The sequence below is a fragment of the Oryctolagus cuniculus genome, chromosome 11 (genome assembly GCF_964237555.1).
Source record: "Oryctolagus cuniculus chromosome 11, mOryCun1.1, whole genome shotgun sequence".
In the NCBI taxonomy this organism is placed as follows: Eukaryota; Metazoa; Chordata; class Mammalia; order Lagomorpha; family Leporidae; genus Oryctolagus; species Oryctolagus cuniculus.
In genome coordinates, this window is record NC_091442.1 from 55,831,208 (window position 1) to 55,852,148 (window position 20,941).

The window sequence follows — 20,941 nt, forward strand, 5'->3', positions numbered from 1 at the left end:
CCCATGATCCCTCCCACCCAGCACCTGCACACCACGGCGCCAAGTCTGGCAAGTACCTTCAGAGAGGGTCACACCCACCCCCGGGTTAGCCCTGCCCCATCCTACTGGAGAACACCCGAGGCTTCTCCAAGCCACACCACCTCACCCAGGAGCCCCCTGTTTCTGTCTTTTCCAAATATCGCTTTCCTGAGAGGCAGAGAGAGAGTTTGCGTTTGCTGCTTCACTCCCCAAATGCCTGCAGTGACTGGAGCCGGCCCGAGTCAAAGCCGGAGCCAAGAACTCAACCTGGGTCTCCTACATGGGTGCAGGGACCCCAACTACTGGAGCCATCACCACTGCTTCCACGGCGTGCATCAGCGGGAAGCTGGGACTGGAGCCAGAGCCTGGCCCCGGAGCCCCGGCTCTCCGGTGTGAGACGCGGATGTGAGAACTGGAGTGGGGACCACTAGGCTAACCATTCCACCCACAACGCACCCACTTCTGGCCAAGCTTGGCACTGAGCAGACGTCACAGATATGAATTGCAAAAGAAGTTTATTATGCAGATACCCGGACCACAGCTCTTTGGAAAGCAGAGTTGGCAAGAAGAGCTATGTACACAGCACTGCCACGGAGAGGATGGCCGTGGGAGCCAATCAGCGGACTGCCTGGGTCCTGATCCCACCCACTCTGGGAAAGGACCAGCAAACGGGCAATGCAAGGACTCACGGGGGCTGGGAGTGGGGCACGGCTGAAAGACAAACTTAGGCAATGCAGCTTCTTCCCCAGAACACAGACGATGTCACTGGCTCCAGCTAACTGGTTTGCAAAGATCTTTGAAAAACGGTGTACGGGCAGCCCTTTCCCCAAATGCTGTCAGAGGTGAATGACAAACTCTGACACTTGTCACCAGCCAAAAGGCACAGAGACAGCCTTCTGCGTTCTGGAGCGGGAGAGTCGGGGGCACCGCACCCTTATCTGAAAGAGAAGGTCACACTGGAACCGTAGCTTTCACCTGCACCCAAGCCACCCTTCTCAGAGCCAGAAACTCCTCCTCCAGTGCCGGAACCTCCGCGGGAGCCGCCTCCGGAACCGAATCCCCCTGCAGAGCCGGAACCCCCATGGGAGCCGCCTCCGGAGCCTCCACGGGAGCCGCCGCCAGAGCCGGAGCCTCCGCGGGAGCTGCCACCAGAGCCGAATCCCCCTGCAGAGCCGGAGCCTCCGCGGGAGCCGCCTCCGGAACCGAATCCCCCTGCAGAGCCGGAACCTCCATGGGAGCCACCGCCATAGCCAGAGGCTCCTCCACCACCTCTGGAACCGGACCCTCTGCCTCCAGAACCATAACTGCTGCTTCCAGAACCGAATCCTCCTCCAGAACCGGACCCTCTGCCTCCCAAGCCAGCCCTGGAGGCCACATTGGAAGAGATGGAGCTGCTTGTCACGGCTGCAGAGAGAGACAGCATCAGGACACAAGTCACCCCTGCTGGCACCTGCCTCAGCCCACACACCACCCCCACCCCCAGGACAGGACCACGCCCAGCCACTTACACACAGTCACGTTGCTGCTGAAGTCTCCAGACATCCTGTGGGGGAGAGGGGGAGAGAATGATCACGGCAGGGTACCTGGGTCTCGCATCTCAAGCCAGCTCACTGCTTTGCTCTAATTCAAATGAACGATGGCAGGGCTGGCGCTGTGGCACAGTGGGTAAAGCTGCTGCCTGCAGTGCCGGCATCCCATATGGGCAATGGTTCGAGTCCCGGCTGCTCCACTTCCAATCCAGCTCCCAAACAGGCACTGAGCTGCAGCTTGAGAAAAGCCACTCCCTGGGTGTCAGTCTGGCTTACTGGTGACCCTGGGAAGCTTCGGTTGCTCCAGCCAGATTATCGCCAGGAATACCGGCCAAGGTCTCAGACCACACAGGAAGCAAAGGGCCCCTCTCTGGGGGCAGATAGTTCTGTCTGTGCCTCCAGCACCTGATCCGGGGCAGCACACCCCAGCCAGCCTGCACATATCCACCCCCACCGCCCCCTTTCGGGGTGGGAAGAGGAGCTGTCACTCACTCTGCAGACCAAGAGCCCAGCATTTCAGATGGCTCAGCACGAACCTGTTTTGCATCATTTTGTCTGATCTTTCAGCAAAAGCTAGAGTGTTTAACATGGCGCTTAACTCAGCGTAGCGTGCCTGGCCAGGGCTTACATGCCCACAAATGCACCACTGTGCACTAATGCTGTGCCCGCCAGTTCAGCCTGGGAAACACGATCAATGCTGCTCCCTCCCACCCAGCACCAGACCTCTCGCAGCCCCTGTTTTCCCTGCCTTCACTCCAGCCCTGGTTCTGGGAGATAGGAGAGGGCAGACCAGGGCACCTTCTCCTTGCCCAGCCCCGCACCTGCACTCCTCGCCCTCCAGCAGCTTGCGGTAGGTGGCGATCTCCACATCCAGGGCCAGCTTGGTGTTCATGAGCTCCTGATAATCGCGCAGCAGGCGTGCCAGGTCCTCCCGAGCCTGCTGCAGGGCCTCCTCCAAGTCTGTGAGCTTGTTCTTGGCATCTTTGATGGCGTGCTCGCCCCTCTGCTCAGCGTCCGCAATGGAGTCTTGGACGCTCTTGCACTAGAGAGAAACAGGGAAAGGTTCTGTTCGGGCAGGCAGCGGAGTCTGCTGGCAGAGGGGACGTGGCGTGGAGGTGCTGTGGGGGTGAGAAGCCAGCAGTACTGGGTCCCTCCTGGAGTCCATGCAAGCCACCAGCAACCATACAAAGACTCGGCGCTCCTGTAACTCCCTCTGATGCTCCCAACACAGGGCCAGGGCCTGTCTCCGGTGTCACAGCCACCAATGACAACACTCAACTCTTGTCCTGCTTTGCAAAGCCTCTGCTGCTTATGGAGTCAGCTCAGCCCCTACATCTTGTATTCCAAAGCTAAAGGCCATCCTCGGGGGCCAGTTCCCCCTCCACAAACCCCACGTGCAGGTGTCTGGGTCCATGTTCAATCTGGCAGGTCAGACAGACTTGGGTCCTGGTTGCTGTTGTTCCGTCTGGCTCATATGAATGATCAGACAGTGACTGCAGTTCTTGCCCTTTGCTAACCTGTACTGTAGAATGTTCCTTAGGCCCTCAAAGTGCTTCAAGCCCCTTAAACGATGTTAAGTAGGAGATTGCGATGACTACATGCTGGTTGGTGCTTCAGAGAGAGAGAGAGAGAGACATGGAATCTTGCACCCACCAGGAATCCCATTCAACCACATCAGCCAGCGGGGTTGGGCCAGTGGGTGGGGGCGGGGCCAGTGGGCGGGGCTAAGCCTCACCTGCTTCTTCACGTGGCTGATGTCGCCTTGCAGCCTCTGGATCATGCGGTTCAGCTCGCTGATCTCTATCTTGAGGTCCTTGAGGCTCTCCCCGTGCTTGCCGGCCGTCACCTGCAGCTCCTCGTACTGCATGGGAACAGAATGGTTCATAGGGTGGCTCCAGCCTGCAGGAAGCTTGACCGGAGCCCAGCGAGGGCTGCTGAGTGGTCAGTGGATGGCCACTCAAGTGGAGGGCGGTAGGGGGACATCTCCTGCCCCGCCCCGCCCCCACCCCACACACAAAGGACTTGACACCCCTCCGCGGCAGAGAAGCCTACCTCCTGCTCACCAAGTCATCCTACCGTGCAGCCCCTGTACTCACCTTGCTGTGGTACAGCGCCTCAGCCTCATCCTTGCTTCTCTGGGCAATCTCCTCATACTGGGTGCGCACCTCGGCGATGATGCTGTCCAGGTCCAGGGAGCGGTTGTTGTCCATGGACAGGATGACATTGGTGTCGGTGATGGTCTGTTGCATCTGGGACAGCTCCTGCAGCACGCAAGTTGCAAGTAACCGGCGTTGGGGAAACGCTAAGTATACCTGGGTGGGATTTGCCACTGCTCCCCCCGGGCTGCTGAGAAGTGTGGGGAGGGCTGTGGGCATGTCTGCACCCCTGGGGAGCAGCCTCCACCATGTGAGCAGTTACAGTCACTGCCCCCAAGGAGCCCGCCCATCGCAAATGCCTCCCGTGCTCCTCCTGGCTCAGAAACCTCAGTGTGCTCCTCAAGGAGCTGGGCTCGGGGGCAGGAGACATAATGCATCTTGATCTCTTGAGCATAAGAATGGGCACAGGGCGAGTCTTTTCCTAAGGGGAACTGGATATGTGGGGGTGCAGGGAGAGCCAGTTATCCTGGCATTTCCCGAGCCTAATGTCCTTGGACATCAGAAGAGAACGTTCCTCCACCCCAAGACCACCTGAACTGCAGAAGTCCACCAGGCCATCAGCCACACCCCTGCCACCTTCCAGGAGCGACCTCCTTACCGTAGCGAAGAGGAACTGCAAGAACTCCAGGTCTTCTCTCAACACACCCACCCTGGCCTCCAGTTCCACCTTGCTCATGTAGGTACTGTCAACATCCTGCAGGGAAAATCAGGGTGACACTCAGCCCCCTGCCCCACCCCCTGCACCTTGCACAGTCCCCTGCTTGGGCCCCAGCTTCCCTCAGTCACCTCCACCATCCAATCCCCAACATCTCAAGCCTTCCAGGTGAGCCACGTCCCATGGGGACCTCACTGGGTGTGCATCTCTGCGGGGGGCTACATGCCCATGTCCACTGACTCCTCACACACCCACCCTATACCATCAGAGCACAGGAGGGACCCAGTATTGGCCAACAGACCCTCAACCCTCCTCCCATGCTCTCTCCCGGTCCCACCTCTCCTGAAAGTTCCCTGTCAGTTACACCAGGGCCCTGCAGGAATTAGGCTGGGAACACGCACCGCGGGGCACCACAACCAACAGCAACTTGACACAGGAGTCCACCTTGGTCCTGTGCCACCTGAACTCTTTAGAGTAAGGAGACAGGGCCCTCTGTGTTTGCAGTTTTTATGATTCCAGACAGGCTTGGGGTGTGGGCTACGGATGAGAAGCAATCCACTACGTACCGGAAACTGTCTCCAGAAACTTGAACTGTAGACAGTTCTGTTTGCAAGAAAACCAATGCAGACACATCTCCCCCTACCCCTGGCTACTGCTGTGTGCACGGGGAGCTGTTTTCCAGCCTTTCTGTCTGGACACACAGTGGGGTTTGAGGCACATGTGACGCTCCGGGCTCACCTTTTTAAGAGTCACGAAGTCGTTCTCAGCAGCTGTGCGCTTGTTGATTTCATCCTCGTACCTGTCGCGACCCAGATGACAAAGCAGTTAGCGTGCTTCTAGGTGGTTCATTTATTTTGTGCCTTCTCTTTTGGGTTCATCCAAAAAAAAAAAAAAATGCCCCTGTGGTCTGGGAACATTATACACTCTTTGAATGCCTCCATTGAAACTACGACATCCCAAATGAGGCTGGGAGCCTGTAAACTAATTCTAAATCACACAAAACATGTGATCCCAGGGCCAGCACTGTGGCGCAGAAGGCTAAGCCTTTGCCTGCAGCACTGGCATCCCATTTGGGCACCGGTTCAAGTCCCGGCTGCTCCACTTCCGCTCCAGCTCTCTGCTGTGGCCTGGGGAGGTAGTAGATGATGGCCCAATTGCTTGGGCCCCTGCACCCACATGGGAGACCCAGAAGAAGCTCCTGGCTCCTGGCTTCAGATCATTGCAGCTCTGTGGCCATTTAGGGAATGAACCAGCAGACAGAAGACCTCTCTCTCTCTCTCTCTCAACCTCTCTCTCGACCTCTCTCTCACTCTCTCTCTTTCTCAAGTAAATAAATAAGATCCCTAAAGCCCTAATATCTGCTTTACAAATAAATATTCAACAAAGGCACAGAGGCCTCTCCCGTTCGTCACCCCAAACGCAGGTGGGAGAGGAAGTAACAGATGGCACCGCTGGGTGCTGAGCGCCTCCCAGGCTTTATCGGGCCACCTACTTCTTCTTAAAATCCTCCACGAGATCCTGCATGCTGTTGAGCTCTGAGTCCTGGGACGTCCTTTGTGCAGAGAGCCCATCCACTCTTTTCTTGAGCTCCCCGATGTAGGCCTGGAAGAGGGGGTCCAGGCGGGTGGTCCGGGTGCTGACGTCGATCTGCTGCAGGAGCTCCCATTTGGTCTGTAGCACCTGGTTCTGCTGCTCCAGGAAGCGCACCTGCCACCGCCAGGGAAGAGAACCCGTGAGTGCCGGATCACCCTTCCCACCAGCAAGCTTCCCTCGCCAGAGCAGAGCTGGGGCTGCTTGAGGCGGGAGGGGGCCTGGGGACGTCCAGCAGGCCTTGTCTTGGGCAGCTGAGTGCTGGATGGTGCCCCACAAAGCCCCTTGGCCCAGAAGCCTCCCCTGGCCCTGCAGAGAAGCGCTGCTCTGTGTCACCGCCCACTGCTCGGTTTGCAGCTGCTCCCAAGACCCCAGGCCAATTCCCTCCCTCAGCCTCACTGAATTCCCGGCAGAGATCCCACAACTTCGAGAGAAATGAGAGGCAGGCATCCACTGGCACTACGCCGAGAGGCGCTGAGCCCTCCAGGGCAGGGCTGCCAGCCTGGTTTTTAAGAGCCTCGTAAATTCTTACCCTGTCCAAGGGAGAAGAACCGAGACAGGTTTGTCTGCCTCGAAGCAGGAGACGTCCACGGATGCTCCCGGGCAGCACCCATAAAGACTTTATGGGTCACCAAGCAGAAGGCCGGGCTTTCGCCCAGCCCCAAGCAGCCCTCCCAAGCTCAGCTTCCAAGCTTTTAACAGAGAAATCTCTTCAAGGGAAGAGCAAAATGACCCCAGGAGGAGTTTGCCTTCCAAACGCACGCTCCCGCGGCCCAACCTCGTGGGCCATTACACTCGCCTAGCTCACTGTCCGCGCGACTTCTCCAGAATCTCCCTAAGGGTTACGTATTTGGGGTGAAACGACACAGCCAAGACTGCGAGTAATCCCTGGCTGCAGACGGTCTCCCAGACTCGCAGCCCACGGAGCCGCAGACTCTGTCGCTTGGCAATCCACAAGCCACCCAGGCTACGGCGCTGCGGCTGCCACCGGTGCCCCAGAGACACGGCCCACGGCGGGGTGGTGGGGGACCCCGCCTCACCTTGTCGATGAAGGAAGCAAACTTGTTGTTGAGAACTTTGATCTGCTCGCGCTCCCGGGACTTCACGTTCTGGATCTCAGGGTCTACTTTAACATCGAGAGGCTGCAGGAGGCTCTGGTTGATGGACACTTCGTGGATGCCTCCACCAGGGAATCCTCCAGGCCCGGAGCCGCCGGGACCCCCAAAGCCACCAAAGCCGCCGCCACCTCCAAAGCGGCCTCCGCCGAAGCGGCCTCCGCCGAAGCCGCTGCCTCCGCCGAAGCCACCGCCGCCGCCTCCAAGGCCGCCTCCAAGGCCGCCTCCAAGGCCACTTCCAAGGAAGCCGCCTCCTCGGCCGCCAGATCCACCAGCAAAGCCAAAGCTTCCGCTCCCTCCGGCCACACTTATGGAGATGCTCCTGGAGCCTCCGAGGCCGACCAGACTGCGGCTTCCAAAGCCGCCGGCCCCGTAACCCCCGCCGCCGCCACCGTGGCGGCTCACGCAGGAGAAGCCTGAAGCCGATCGCCGGCTCCCACCAGAGACCACGGCTGAGCCGCTGCTGAAGCCGCGGAAGCTTCTGCCGCCGCCGCCAACGCCGCCAACGCCGCTTCTCCGAGACCTGCACGACACCTGGCAGCTCATGACGGCTCTGCTTAGCAAGGAAGGTGGATGGCACCTGAGAAGTGTCGAGTCTGGGCACTTGGCTCTGACGCTGGGAGCCGGGCAGGGTCCCCTATATATACTGGCAGGTTCGGTGTGGCGGTGCCTGGGTGTGGGCCCACTGAGGTGTGGGCTTGGTCTGCCTGGGAGCTATTCCCGGTGATTATCAAGCTAATAGCCATTGAAAACTTATTACCCAGCTCCATCCTGGAGCTGGCTTCGATTGCGAACTTCGCCTGTTTATCTGGCCATCTGTCAGCAGTTTAATTTCTGTAAAATCATCAGAACAGCAGATTAGTCTTTGGGTTTCTCAATCTGGAAAAAAAAAAAAAAAAAAGAACCTGCTGCCGAACCCTGCTGCCTGCTGTGGACCAACCGAGGGAGACCAGCTGCTCCCTGGACCCATGCAGGCTGCCGCCCACCACCAGCTCCAGGAGGAAGGGGGTGACAGCTGGAGGGACCCGGGCAGCCCCCACCCCCACCCCCACCCCCATCCCCAGCTGCCTGAGAGCTTCCTTGGCTTTTCCCTCTGCCCCAGGGAGAGTTCCAGCAAAGGAGGGGAGATGTGGCAGGGTGACATTGTCATACTCAAAGCATCTTGTCGCTTTCCTTCCCCTTGTCACCCCAGAAATACGCAAGAACCAGGCACCCCGTGGAGGGGACTTTTCTTCCCTGTGACTGCAGTTTTGGGGACCGTAAACTCCTGGCACTTTCTCACATGAAACCCCTAAGGATGAGGGGCTTCTGGTCTGGGTGACTCGGGGCCTGATGAAGGTTATAACGCAAGGCTGACGAGCCGCTGAGATGCAAGAGCGACTCGCCTCGGCCAGCCAGCAGCCACGTATCACCTGTGATTCTGCAAAGCAAACAGGTGAATGCCGGGAGCTCCCCCGTGCCCCGCCTCAGGTCAGAGCCCTCGAATGCATGAAGCATTCACACCCAGGCTCAGCCCGGGGCTCTCCTTTGTCCACGGGACTCATCAAGCACATGGCAGAGGTCATAGGAGTACTAGAACTGGATTGAAAGTCGAAGCTCCCGGTCGGAGTCCTCCTTTCGGTGGCCATCTGACCTTGAACTCAGCGCTGAGACTCTGTGTTCTTACTGGGAAATGGAAACTTTTGTCTAAAGTGTTCGGAGACCCTCAAGTCCCACTCTAAATGTGAGGGTTGCCCTTGCGGATGACGCAAAGAGAGCTCCTTTCCTTGGGTGCTTGGCGTGTGCTTCTGTCTCGATGGCTGAGACTATGCGGTCCGTACAGGCACTGCCCATTCCAGAACCTGGCTGTGCCAATGCTCGGTATAAAGTTTCTAGAAAAATCACGCAGAACACACCTGCAGTGTATTGCCATGAAATGACCTTGGGTCATTCAGAACCTCTGCGCATTGATCTTCTCATTGGAGAAAAAGCAGAAGAGGGGGAGGAAGAGAAGAGAATGGAAAAAAAGTCAGAAGGTGCCAGATATGGTTCCCACTCAATAGCAGAAACCCAATAAATGGCCAGCGCCGCAGCTCACTAGGCTAATCCTCCGCCTAGCGGTGCTGGCACACCGGGTTCTAGTCCCGGTTGGGGCGCCGGATTCTGTCCCGGTTGCTCCTCTTCCAAGCCAGCTCTCTGCTATGGCCCGGGAATGCAGTGGAGGATGGCCCAAGTGCTTGGGCCCTGCACCCGCATGGGAGACCAGGATAAGCACCTGGCTCCTGCCTTTGTATCAGCATGGTGCACTGGCCGCAGTGCGCCTGCCACGGCAGCCATTGGAGGGTGAACCAACGGCAAAAAGGAAGACCTTTCTCTCTGTTTCTCTCTCTCACTGTCCACTCTGCCTGTAAAAAATAAAATAAAACAAATAAATAAATAAAATAAAAGAAACCCAATAAATGCCATTCATCTCTCTGCACACCCCCTCCTGGTTTCCAGTCCTTCATGATGGGGGAGGAAGGGCATTAGGAAGGGGGAGCACTGCTTCGTTGTTGTTTTTCTAATCTGGCTTATATAAGTATAATCATGCAAATAAATTGCACGGCTGAAAGTTTTGGAGAGACTCTTAAGCCCGAGCCAAATGTGTCATTGTCTATGGATTTCTGAGCAACGCCCTCATTGTCCCTTGCTCCCCTGTGACTGTGCCGAGCCACGCCAGCTGCAGCAGAGGGTCTCTATCTCTCAGAAGCAAACGTCGATGGAGCTTCTGCCGTGTCTGAGCCAGGCACGCAGTCTGTCTTTCTTGCCACATTCTGATGCTGCCCTCACACCTGCTGTGCCTCCCATCTCTCCCCATCTGCACCCGTCCGTCTATTTTTCAAAGTCAAGTTGAAGACGATTTCTCCTCCCGTCTTTAAGTGTGCAGGGTAGAATCAATGCCACTCGAGTATCCCATTAGATGTTTTGATTTTCATTTGTTAAATTCACTCTTTTGCATAATCTCTGTATACTTTTCTACAAAATGTGCTTTGCGCTCCTTAAGAGAATGCATTGGGAACTAAGAGCTTGGGCTGGGGGTGGTGATCTCGGAACTGACTCCCACCATGGTCCTCAATTTTTTTAAAATCTGTAAAATGGGAATACTTATCCCAGATTCCCATTGTTCCATGTGAGTATCAGTCTGTTGATGTAATGAATTTTAAGCTTTGCTGTCTCTGAGAATGTAATAGGTTCCCATAGAACAAAACCCTTCTCCCAGTTCCTCAGCTCCTCTTTCACCAAGCTGCCTGCTAACCCAAGATCCTGAATGTTTACCTCTTTTCAAGAGCACATGCGAGCCTGCACCGCAGCTCACTAGGCTAATCCTCTGCCTGCGGCGCCAGCACCTCGGGTTCTAGTCCCGGTTGGGGCGCCGGATTCTGTCCCGGTTGTTCCTCTTCCAGGCCAGCTCTCTGCTGTGGCCCAGGAGTGCAGTGGAGGATGGCCCAAGTGCTTGGGCCCTGCACCCGCATGGGAGACCAGGAGGAAGCACCCGGCTCCTGGCTTCGGATCGGCACAGCGCTGGCCGTAGCGGCCATTACGGGAGTGAACCTACGGAAGGAAGACCTTTCTCTCTATCTCTATCTCTCACTGTCTAACTCTATCTGTCGAGAGAGAGAGAGAGAGAGAGAGAGAGAGAGAGAGAGAGAGAGAGAGAGAGAACCTGCAGTGGGACTGAGAAGCAAGCCTGGGTGTTGAGCAGAGAGGGCTCAGTTGTTCAGTCACGAGGAGCAAATTGAACTCTGAGCCAGGCAAGACACTCAGGTGCTCTCCAGGTTCTCCCATGTCCGTGCGTGCATCCCTAGTGCATCAACCTCTCCCTGCCTGCCCCTCGTCCTCCTCTGGGTCCTGAAGACCCGACACATCTGCTGAACAGAGCCCTCCCTAGTCTGTTAGGGTCTTTAAGATCCATCTCCTTCCAGCCCCCGCTGCTGCCTGAGGGAGCCCAAAGCCGTAGAAAGTCCGATGTTGTCAAGAAAGTGAAGACGAGAGGCAGCTGGAGACAGCTGAGCCTGAAGCAGGCAGCGGGAGGCGGGCTGATTCCCCGCGTTCCATCCAAGCTCCACGGAGCTCCGCAGCTCTAAGGGAAGCTAGGACAGGAAGCTGAGTGGCTCCCAGCAGGAGCCACTTGCTCAATAGCTCCCTCCAGCACATTTCTGGGTACACAATTACCTGAGAACTGCTCACTCAGTCTGCGGTCCCAGCCTCTGACCCAGTTTGCCGGCTCGGCCCCAGACCTCCCCTCCTCTCTTACCCAACATGTTCTTTTCAGTGGGCATTTTTTTTAATCACCCTCTTTCCTTCCAGTGAAACTGTTGCTGCTGATTTTAGGGCATCCTGCCAAACTACTGAGAACCCAGAAGCTAGGCTGGCAGGCGGCCAGGTCCACCCGCAGCACCAAGTTCCAAAAGCCCTTGCCACACAGAGCTCCGGGCTCCTCAGGGGGAAAGCAAGGGCGTGTCCACCGCTCAGAAACAGTGCAGACCCCAGACCCAGGAGGGGCGAGGGCACGGACACCGCCTGGGGCACAGCACACTCTCATTGAATGAATGAAGCCATCAGAGAGCTGTGATGATGAACAAATCAATGAAAAGGGAGACTCGAGCGTGGCCTGGCTCATAGGAGCTTGTCAGCCACGATCGTCCATTCCCAGTGCTGCGGCCGTGAGCGCCATACATAGCTGTGGTTTTATAAGTGAGTTCTGGAAGAGCTGACCCACAAGAGGGGACATTACACATGCCAGCTTCATTCCCAAGGGGACCCATCCACACAGCTGGATGGACTTAGCCTGCACACCATGAGCTACCTGCCACTCATGGGAGCGGTGGAGGGAGTGCCTTGTTTGCCAAAAGACTGTCTGGTTCATGACACTGAGTGACAGGCCTGCCTGTGTGTCCCCACCTCCAACACGTCCTCATTCATGCAGAGAATCACAAAAGGTCCTCCAGGACCAGGTCTTGCTCCTTCCAGCCCAGCTGTTTCCTGCCTCTCCTGCCCTGCCACCAGCATCCCCACTTTGGTCCCTTACCTGTACTGCTACCCAAACAGGGACGGGCAAGACAACTGTCAAATACGAGGGCGCTCCCAAGAGTTCATGGTGGGGGAGGGGGCGGGCATTCAGTCCAGAGGTCAAGTTGCCACTCGGGAGACCCCCCCTTCCATACTGGAGTTTCTCCTTCGAGTCTTGGCTCCTCCACTTCTGATCCAGCTCCCTACTAATGCACCCTCCTGGGAGGCAACAGGCAACAGGCTCAAGTTCTTGGGTCCCTGCCACCCGTGTGGGAGACCCAGATGGGGTTCCAGGTTCCTGGCTTCAGCCCGGCCCAGCCCTGGCTTTTAAGCACATCTGGGGAGTGAACCAACAAATGGAAAACCTCTCTCTGGCTTTCAAAAAAAAATGAAAATAAGTTTGAAAAAATTATTTGGAGTCCATGTAAAACTAAATGAAAAGATAAGTTTATTTTGGTGCAAAAAAAGTGACATCCAGGGGCTGGTGCTGTGGTGTAGCGGGTAAGCCATTGCCTGCAGTGCCAGCATCCCATATGGGCGCCAATTCAAGTCCCGGCTGCTCCACTCCCGATCCAGCTCTCTGCTATGGCCTGGGAAAGCAGTGGAAGATGGCCCAAGTCCTTGGGCCCCTGTACCTGCGTGGGAGATCCAGAAGAAGCTCCTGGCTCCTGGCTTTGGATTGGTGCAGCTCTGGGGGTTGCGGCCATCTGGGGAGTGAACCAGTGAATGGAAGACCTCTCTCTGTGTCACTACCTCTCTCTGTAACGCTGTCTTTCAAATAAATAAAATAAATCTTAAAAAAAAGTCATATAAAGTGCATGTTCTAAGAATATAATGGTATTTCCTTCCCCCTTCCCACAGTTCTCCTCCCAAGGATTGCCTCTCTGAACTACATTGAATCTCTTCTCTTTGTATTCACGTTACATTAACACGAAAAGTAGGGCATCACTGGAGAATAAAAAAAAATAGCATGCATATTCGGAAAAAAGTTTGCATGGATCCAAAAACTTGAGGGGGGAGGGGCAAAAACAAATGTGTCCGTTCCTTCTGCTTTGCCATCAGTTGAAGCTTGCCATGCCTCCGTCTGGACACTTGTGGCCACCCAGTGCAGCCCACCCCCAGGGCCCGCCTCCACCTGCCCCATCCCTCTGAGAGCTCTTTGAATTCTTTTTTTTTTTTGACAGGCAGAGTGGACAGTGAGAGAGAGAGAGAGAGAGAGAGAGAGAAAGGTCTTCCTTTGCCGTTGGTTCACCCTCCAACGGCCGCCGCGGCCGGCGCGCTGCGGCCAGCGCACCGCGCTGATCCTATGGCAGGAGTCAGGAGCCAGGTGCTTTTCCTGGTCTCCCATGGGGTGCAGGGCCCAAGCACCTGGGCCATCCTCCACTGCACTCCCTGGCCACAGCAGAGAGCTGGCCTGGAAGAGGGGCAACCGGGACAGAATCCGGCGCCCCAACCGGGACTAGAACCCGGTGTGCCGGCGCCGCTAGGCGGAGGATTAGCCTAGTGAGCCGCAGCGCCGGCGGTCTTTGACTTCTTTTTGAGGCTTCCTGTGTGGGGTGGGTTAGGGGTAGGAGGAGGCACATCAGGAGATACCACACCTCCAAAAAAAAAAAAAAATGAGAAACAAAACATGAAGGCAAGTTTAATTGTAAAAGACCCAACTAAGAGACTCCTGCCCCTTGGGGTGGCAACAAACTCCTTAGAGATTCGTTCTTACCCACAGGCACCAGGGTGCCTGGTTTTTGGGAGCAGTGGCCACAGGGATGTGGATGGAGGGCAAAAATGAAGATAATTGTTCAAGATGCTCTGGGCAGCTTCATTTCTTTATTTATTTGAAAGGCAGAGTTCTAGAGAGGCAGAGGCAGAGAGAGAGGCAGAGAGAGAGAGAGGTCTTCCATCTGATGGTTCACAGATGACCACAATGGCTGGAGCTGCGCCAATCCAAAGCCAGGAGCCAGAAGCCTCTTCTGGGTCTCCCACATGGGTGCAGGGGCCCAAGGACTTGGGCCATCTTCTACTGCTTTCCCAGGCCATAGCAGAGAGCTGGATCAGAAGTGGAGCAGCCGGGACTCAAACCGGCGCCCATATGGGATGCCAGCACTGCAGGCAATGACTTTACCCCCTACACCACAGTGCTGGCCCCTTAGCAGGACTTCTATAAAGGAACCCGTCTGATGGATAAACCAGGAAAGGGCACTTCAGGAGTCAAGGTCGACTCTTGCCCGCAGCCAACTGTGCCACCTTGGCATCACACCTGCCTTCCTCACCTGCACCCTGAGGGGTTTGGGAGCCAATAGGCATGGGACGATCATCAGATGAGGAGGCTCGACCCACACTCCATGTGCAGCCACGTGACTCTCCAACTCCCCAGTTCAGATGGAGTCTTTCCGAGCCTCGGTTTTCTCATCTGGAAAATGGGGGTGCTGGGCCACAGAGCTGGAAATAGCTTCCAGCTCAGAGTCGCCATCTTCAGAAAGAACCCAGGAGGAGCTGCAAGGCTCAGAAACCGAACACGCAGTCACAGAGGCTGCTTCCCTCTGTGACAGAGGAGGGAGCAGCCCCGGGCAGGCCCCAGACAGCCACACCCCCTGCTCAGGGCCAGTCCTCACTCTGCAGCCCCACTGTCGGAAGCCCCCCAATACCTCCCCCCTCCCTCCCCCCTCCCGCCCACCCCTTGGGGTCTGTGCTCTGCCTGCAGGGGGCTGACCTCCAAGCCACTCCCTGAAGCGGAAGTGCGGCTTCCCTGGGAGGAGAGAAAGAGAATCCCGAGGAACATGGTGACGGGTGTGACCCGGGCCTGTTGGGGCTGATCCAGGCAATGCCGTGCACCAAGGTCCCGAGTGGTCAGGCAGGCTGCGGATCCCAGACTCCCGGAGCTGGGCTCTCAAACAGGAGTCCCTGGAGGGGCTGAGCCACGGGGAGTTCCTGCTGCAGCGGGCACTCGCCTGGGATTGGGCAAGGGACTCTGGCCAAGGAAAGGGAGGAAGCGTCACACGAGGTCCCATGATCCAAATAAAGTACAGGCGCCACTGTTCTGAACTGATTTGGCTTGCATATGTCGCTGGCCGCCTGCCCCAGGCTCTGGCTCCCAGGACCGGCTTCTGTGGGAGGTGGTGCCCAGCCCGGGTGCCGCCTGACGCTCCACCCCGGCTCGGGATCCCAGGAGCACCTCGGGACATGCAAGCCACCACCGCCACAGGCTGCAGTAGATTTGGGCCCCTACCCCATAAAAAGACCTGGGAGGGCTGTGGCCTCCAGATGAACACACTCCAAGGCCGACCCCTTGGTTCCGTGGGTGGACCATGGTGGTGAAATAGTAAACAGGGAGCCTGTAGATGTGCGAGTCTTACGTGCTGATCAGAAAGTTTACACGGTAAGAAGAGAGGAGCCGGTGCTGGGGTGGGGGTTGGGGGAGGGGGGATCAGGTTAAGCCTCCACCTGCAGTGTCAGCATCCCACATGGGTGCCGGTTCCAGCCCAGGCTGTTTCACTTCCGATCCAGCTCCCTGTTGACGGCCTGGGAAAGCAGCAGAAGATGGCCCAAGTGCTTGGACCCCTGCACCCACATGGGAGACCCAGAAGAATATCTTGGCTCCTGGCTTTGGATTGGCCCAGCCCTGGCCATTGCAGCCATTTGGGGAGTGAACCAGCAGATGGAAGATCTCTCTGTCTGTGTCTCCCTCTCTCTTTCTCTGGAACTCGGCCTTTCAATAAATAAATCATAAAAAAAGAAGAAGAGAAAGAGAGAGGGAGGAGGAGGAGACGGTGGGCGGGCTAGCACCCAGGAGATGAGGGCTGCTGAGAGTGTGGCTCAGGGGCACCTGCTGGGGTCAGGGAGGCAGGGAGTGTGCCAGCTGAGCAGGCTGAGTGTGAGGAAGGGGTCAGAGGCCCAGGGGGTCTTGGAATCTTGGCTCACAGCCTCCCTGGGGTCCATTGCCCTGGGCAACCCCTCTGGGGCCCTCCTCCTGCCCTCTCTGGGGACGGAGGCACAGACACAGATGGCAGGGCTGGGGACGGAGCCCAGGGAGCAAGAAGAGCTGACAGGAAGGGTGTAGCCCCGAGCTCTGCTCTGGCAGCTGCCCTGGGAAGTGAAGGGAGAAGCCAACAGCAGGCTGGGGAGCCGCCACCTGTCCTGGACGGAAGTTGCCGACCTCCATGGGGACAGAGAGCTCTGGGCTCCTGGAACCTGCGGGACCATTCAGGAAAGGACAACGAGGTGGTAGATGAAGCCACATGGGAGGAGGAGAGGGTGGCGTAATGAGGCAGGGAGGGAGCCGCCCACCACAGGCCAGGCCGTCTGCCCAGCGCTGCCCGGGCTTCTACACTCATGGGACTTGATCCCTTACTCATCGGGCACCCTCCTCCTTCTTCATCCCCTCCCCAGATTAGCAGCCAGGAGCACTGGGCAGCCTCCTGCAGGAGGGTTCTGACCCCCCAGCCTCTGGGGACACCTGTTCCGGTTGCACCTGCAAGCCTTGCACTCGGTCTGGTGGCTTGCGTCATCTCGGGAAGCAGGCTTTGCCTTTTGCCTCCCTAAAACCTGGACACTTGTCTGCCAAAGAGGAGAGCAGTCTCCCCCCTACCTGTGCCCTCCTGGGGGGAGCCAGTGGGAGGGGCACTGCCAGGCCAAGGAGGGGTCTGAGGAAGCAGCAGCGGCCAGGTCAGGACTCCTGGCCCCGGGGACCCTCAGCTCTCTGCCTCCCCAGCCAGGGCCACTGGGTCTCCTTGCCCCTTCCCTGGGGACCAAGGAGGGACAGAGACAGAGCAGGAGGCTCCTGCGTGGGGCCCAAGGCAGAGTTGCTCTAAACTGAGTGGACAAAGTCCAGGGTTTTCAAACACCAGGCTGCTGTGGCCTTCTCCTGTGCGCCCCACCCCCACCCCAGCTTTCTCCTTGCCCTTGTCCCAGCATAGGTCCTGGCCCTAGCAGCTCTCCCAAGAGAAAGCTTGGGGGGGGGGGGGGGGGCGTCTCTGATTAAGGAGGAAAAGCTGTCGAGATTGGCTGCCCTGTGCATGCAGATGAGGGGCGTGGCTTCTCTCGAAGAGCACAATTTCCCACACAGAGCAAATGCCTCTACTTTCCCACGGATGCCACGCGCTCCATCACTGTGGCCCTAAGATCACGTAGTCTCCTAGGCTGTGTCTTGCACCTGCCCGCCCACCCATTGCCTGTGGCTCCCAAGCCGACCTCCCCACCCCCCCGCCTCCCTCTGTTTCCTACAGCTCCTGTCCCTTCCGGAGCCCTGGTCTCAGCTGGTGGCCTGCTCCTCCCTGCTCTGGTCCTAGCCAGCCACTCACTACAGGGCTAGTGGGGGTGGCTTCAAGGCAGGGCGTCCCCCCAGCATCACGAATGGGTCTTTCTTTTAAAAGGAGGACCCATAGGGCTTGGAATGCCCACACCCCCTATCGGAGTACCTGGGGTCAAGTCCTGTTCCCCATTCTGATACCACTGCCCACTAATGTGAACCCTGGGAGGCAGTAGGTCCTGGCTCTAGCAGCTGGGTCCCTGCCACCCACATGGGAGACCTGGATTAAGTCCCCAGCTCTTGGCTTTGGCTCTTGCAGGAACTGGGGACTGAACCAATGGATGGGAGTCTGTCTGGCTGGCTATCTCCACAGAAATCATTTAAAAGAAGCACTCTTAGGCTGGCGCTGTGGCGTAGCAGATAAACCCGCTACCTGCAGTGCCAGCATCCCAAATGGGCACTGGTTCGAGTCCCGGCTGCTCCACTTCCGATCCAGCTCTCTGCTATGGCCTGGGAAAGCAATGGAGGATGGCCCAAGGCCTTGGGCCCCTGCACGCATTTGGGAAGCCCAGAAGAAGCTCCTGGCTCCTGGCTTTGGATGGGTGCAGCTCCAGCTGTGGTGGCCATTTGGGGAGGGAACCAGTGGATGGAAGACCTCTCTCTTTCTTTCTGCCTCTCCTTAAAAAAAAAAAAAGACTCTTGCATGCATATTTATATATAAAAAAAATATAATAATATACACATATATGTAATTTAGGAGGACTCCTGAAAGCCTTGAGACTCACAGGAATGAAACCCGGGACTCGCCTTGCTCCCCAAGGATGGGTCTTTCCCAGGTGACCTAGGAGCCCCTCCCACACACCCAGGCACCATCTCAGCGAATAGCAGCAGTGACAAGCCCCCCTCATATGCTCCCTCCGTTCACCTTCACAGACGATATTTTGCTTTTTAATCTCCTTCTGCAGGATAAAGATCACTGCACCCATTTTACACACAGGCAAACTGAGTCTCTAAGCGAGCAAGGAGACGTGCCCAGGATTGCAAGATGGAAAGGGCTTATCCTGATGTGTTCAGACTTCACTCCCTCCAGGAGCCCCACAGGCACTCTCTCCGCCCCCTCCCATGTAACTCCCCATTCCCAGTGAAGAGAAGCCACAGGAGGACCCTGGCCCTCTGCAGGGCTCTCTAACCCACGCCGGTATCTGCACAAGGACCCAAAAGCCTCCTGGACACTGCCCAGCTGGTAACCGCCTGTCTAAGCTGACAAACTGAGCCCAGTGGTTTGACAGGGTCCCTGCTCCACCAGGCCACCCCACCCCCGTGGCTTTGCACGTCACAGCCAGAAAAGGCCTCAAGGAGACCAAAGGCCAGGGCTTAATAAACTCTGCAGTCAGCACTCGGTTGCCCACAATGATGGAAAACGGAAAGCAAGCAAGCAGGAGATGCGCCCTTCGCAGGCTTCTAGAATTTTCGGTGTAGCATTTCCCTGGGCGGGGGGCATCAGACGAACCCTAAAGTCCCTACACACATCTCATGGGATGACCAGGAAAGGGGCCAATCGGTTGGGTTCAGGGACAAGATCACCCACCCCAGGGGTGTGGGCTGTGCAGCTGTGATGGCCTGCGTGTAGACCCCGGCCCTGCCAGCACCCACCTCTCCGTGGAGGTCACAAGTGTCAGGGAGGTGGTGTGAGGCTCCTGCCACACCGGCTAGCCTCACCGTGGAAACCTTGTTGATCCATTAGCAGAACCACAGAGAGGATTACTGAGGAGGCGCAGCCGCACACGTGCGTTCCCCGGGAAGCCCGAGGGGTTCCTCTAATCCCGAGAACACCCTGGCAGTCAGCTGAGCGGGGACCACGATGCCCGAGCGCCAACCTGCACCTGCTGCTGGGGTGGTTTCCAGGCAGGATCGTCCTGTCCTTCCCGCCCAGGGCACACGGGAGTGAACATCATGTTCTCCATTTGCCAGCTCCAACCAGGTGTGGGACGAAAGGAAACCAACTGTGCTGACATCAGGAGGCACTTAGGAGTAACAACCAAAGGGACTTCCCAGCTACTCCCTCGCATACAGGGTAGGAATGTACAGATTGCTGGGATTTAGAAGGCTGAGCAGGGACCTGCCCCCCACACCCCTTCCCCCTAGCCTGCATAATTGAGGTTAATTAAGGGCCTAGAGCTAGAGGAGGGGTGAGCTGGCCTCACCTCAGACCTTGTCTCCTGCACACCTCTGCATGGAGACAGGGGACTCCCACCCCAGGCGGGGTCGCCTCACGGCCTCGTCTTCCCAGGCAGGAACTCTTTGCACCCGAGTGGGACTATCCCAGCCCCACCCACCCACCCATGAGCATCCTCTGAGACCCAACTCCGATCCTGTCTTCTCTGATGAGCCCTGCTGGGATGCAGGGGCCCCCTCCCCCCAGAGTCCTCCAGGGCTTCTCCTCCTTCCAATTCACTGGCCCCGGACACACTGGTCACCGGCTGGGAAGCGCGCACACGGTCGCATCCTTGGTGATGAAAAGGTTAAAGACCAGAGTCCCTGCCATCCTGAAACTCATTGTCCCATAGATGAGAGGGGCTCCCGGCCACGGCCACCACAGCCACGGGGGGGGGCCAAGCAAGCACACGGCCAGCCGTTGGGGTGGGCGGTCGTGTGCCAGCTCTGCAGCGGGGGAAGCCCTGCCTCCCGGCGTTGCTGTCAATCTCTCTGATGGAAACACACGCACGCCAATCGGGATTGATTCCAAGCTATCACCGAGATGCTACTGAGCAACGGGCTGTCTGAGCAGATGTAAGCTGAGTCTGGCCCGCTGCGGCACACACAGGCCAGAAGCCAGGAAACCTCGGTGGAAAAGCAATGCATTGTGCCAGCGTTGTGGCACAGTGGGTTAAGCTGCCGCCTGTAATGCTGGCATCCCATACCAGCACTGGTTCTATTCCTGGCTGCTCCACTTCCAATCCAGCTCCCTGCCAATGTGCATGGGAGAGCAGAAGATAGCCCAAATACTTGGGCCTCTGCCTCCCACATGGGAGACCCGAATGGAGTTCCTGACTCCTGGCTTCAACCTGGCCCAGCTCTGGCCATTGCAGCTATGTAGGGAATGAACCAGTGGATAGAGTCTCTCTCTCTCTCTCTCTCTCTCTCTCTCTCTCTCTCTCTTGCCATCAAATGAATAAATAAATCTTTTTTTAAGTGATGCAGGCATCAGGGAAGGCTTCCTGGAGGAGGACATGTGAGCTGGCTTTTACAGGGTAAATAGGAGTTTACACACAGATAAGAGAAAGAAAAGCCGAGACGATGGAGAAGCATTTGCAGAGACCTCAGAGCATGAAGATGTGTAAAATCTCAGCGTGTGAAGAACACAAACCCCGCCCCCCGCCAAGCCTGGCCCCAACCAGAGACCACTAGACGCCAACACTCCCAACAGGTGTCCCTGGGTGGCGTTCCGTGCAGGGTCTCAGGCTGGACGCCGCTGGCCCTGCTGCCTGCCTGCAGCCGGCTCCCATCCACATCACCCACACCACCCCTGCACCACCTTCTCGATGCCTGGGCACGGGACAGCGTGGCCCGAGCAGCATGCTTCCTGCCGAAGCCCGGTGTCCTTCTGT

General features: G+C 57.3%; 2 protein-coding genes across 3 annotated transcripts in view; both read right to left on the minus strand.

Annotated features, from left to right (window-relative positions):
- LOC100347647 (keratin, type II cytoskeletal 73) overlaps positions 1 to 20,941 on the minus strand; it is a 99,481-nt gene that overhangs the window by 20,961 nt on the left and 57,579 nt on the right. The window lies entirely within an intron of this gene.
- On the minus strand, positions 517 to 15,031 carry KRT2 (keratin 2). The gene is made up of 10 exons (XM_051845514.2): positions 14,799 to 15,031; positions 6,989 to 7,897; positions 5,851 to 6,065; positions 5,097 to 5,157; positions 4,302 to 4,397; positions 3,644 to 3,808; positions 3,283 to 3,408; positions 2,369 to 2,589; positions 1,527 to 1,561; positions 517 to 1,422 (listed from the first exon to the last, which is right to left on the minus strand). The coding sequence occupies exons 2-10, from the start codon at positions 7,607 to 7,609 to the stop codon at positions 953 to 955; spliced, it is 2,010 nt and encodes a 669-aa protein (XP_051701474.2). The 5' UTR covers positions 7,610 to 7,897; positions 14,799 to 15,031; the 3' UTR covers positions 517 to 952.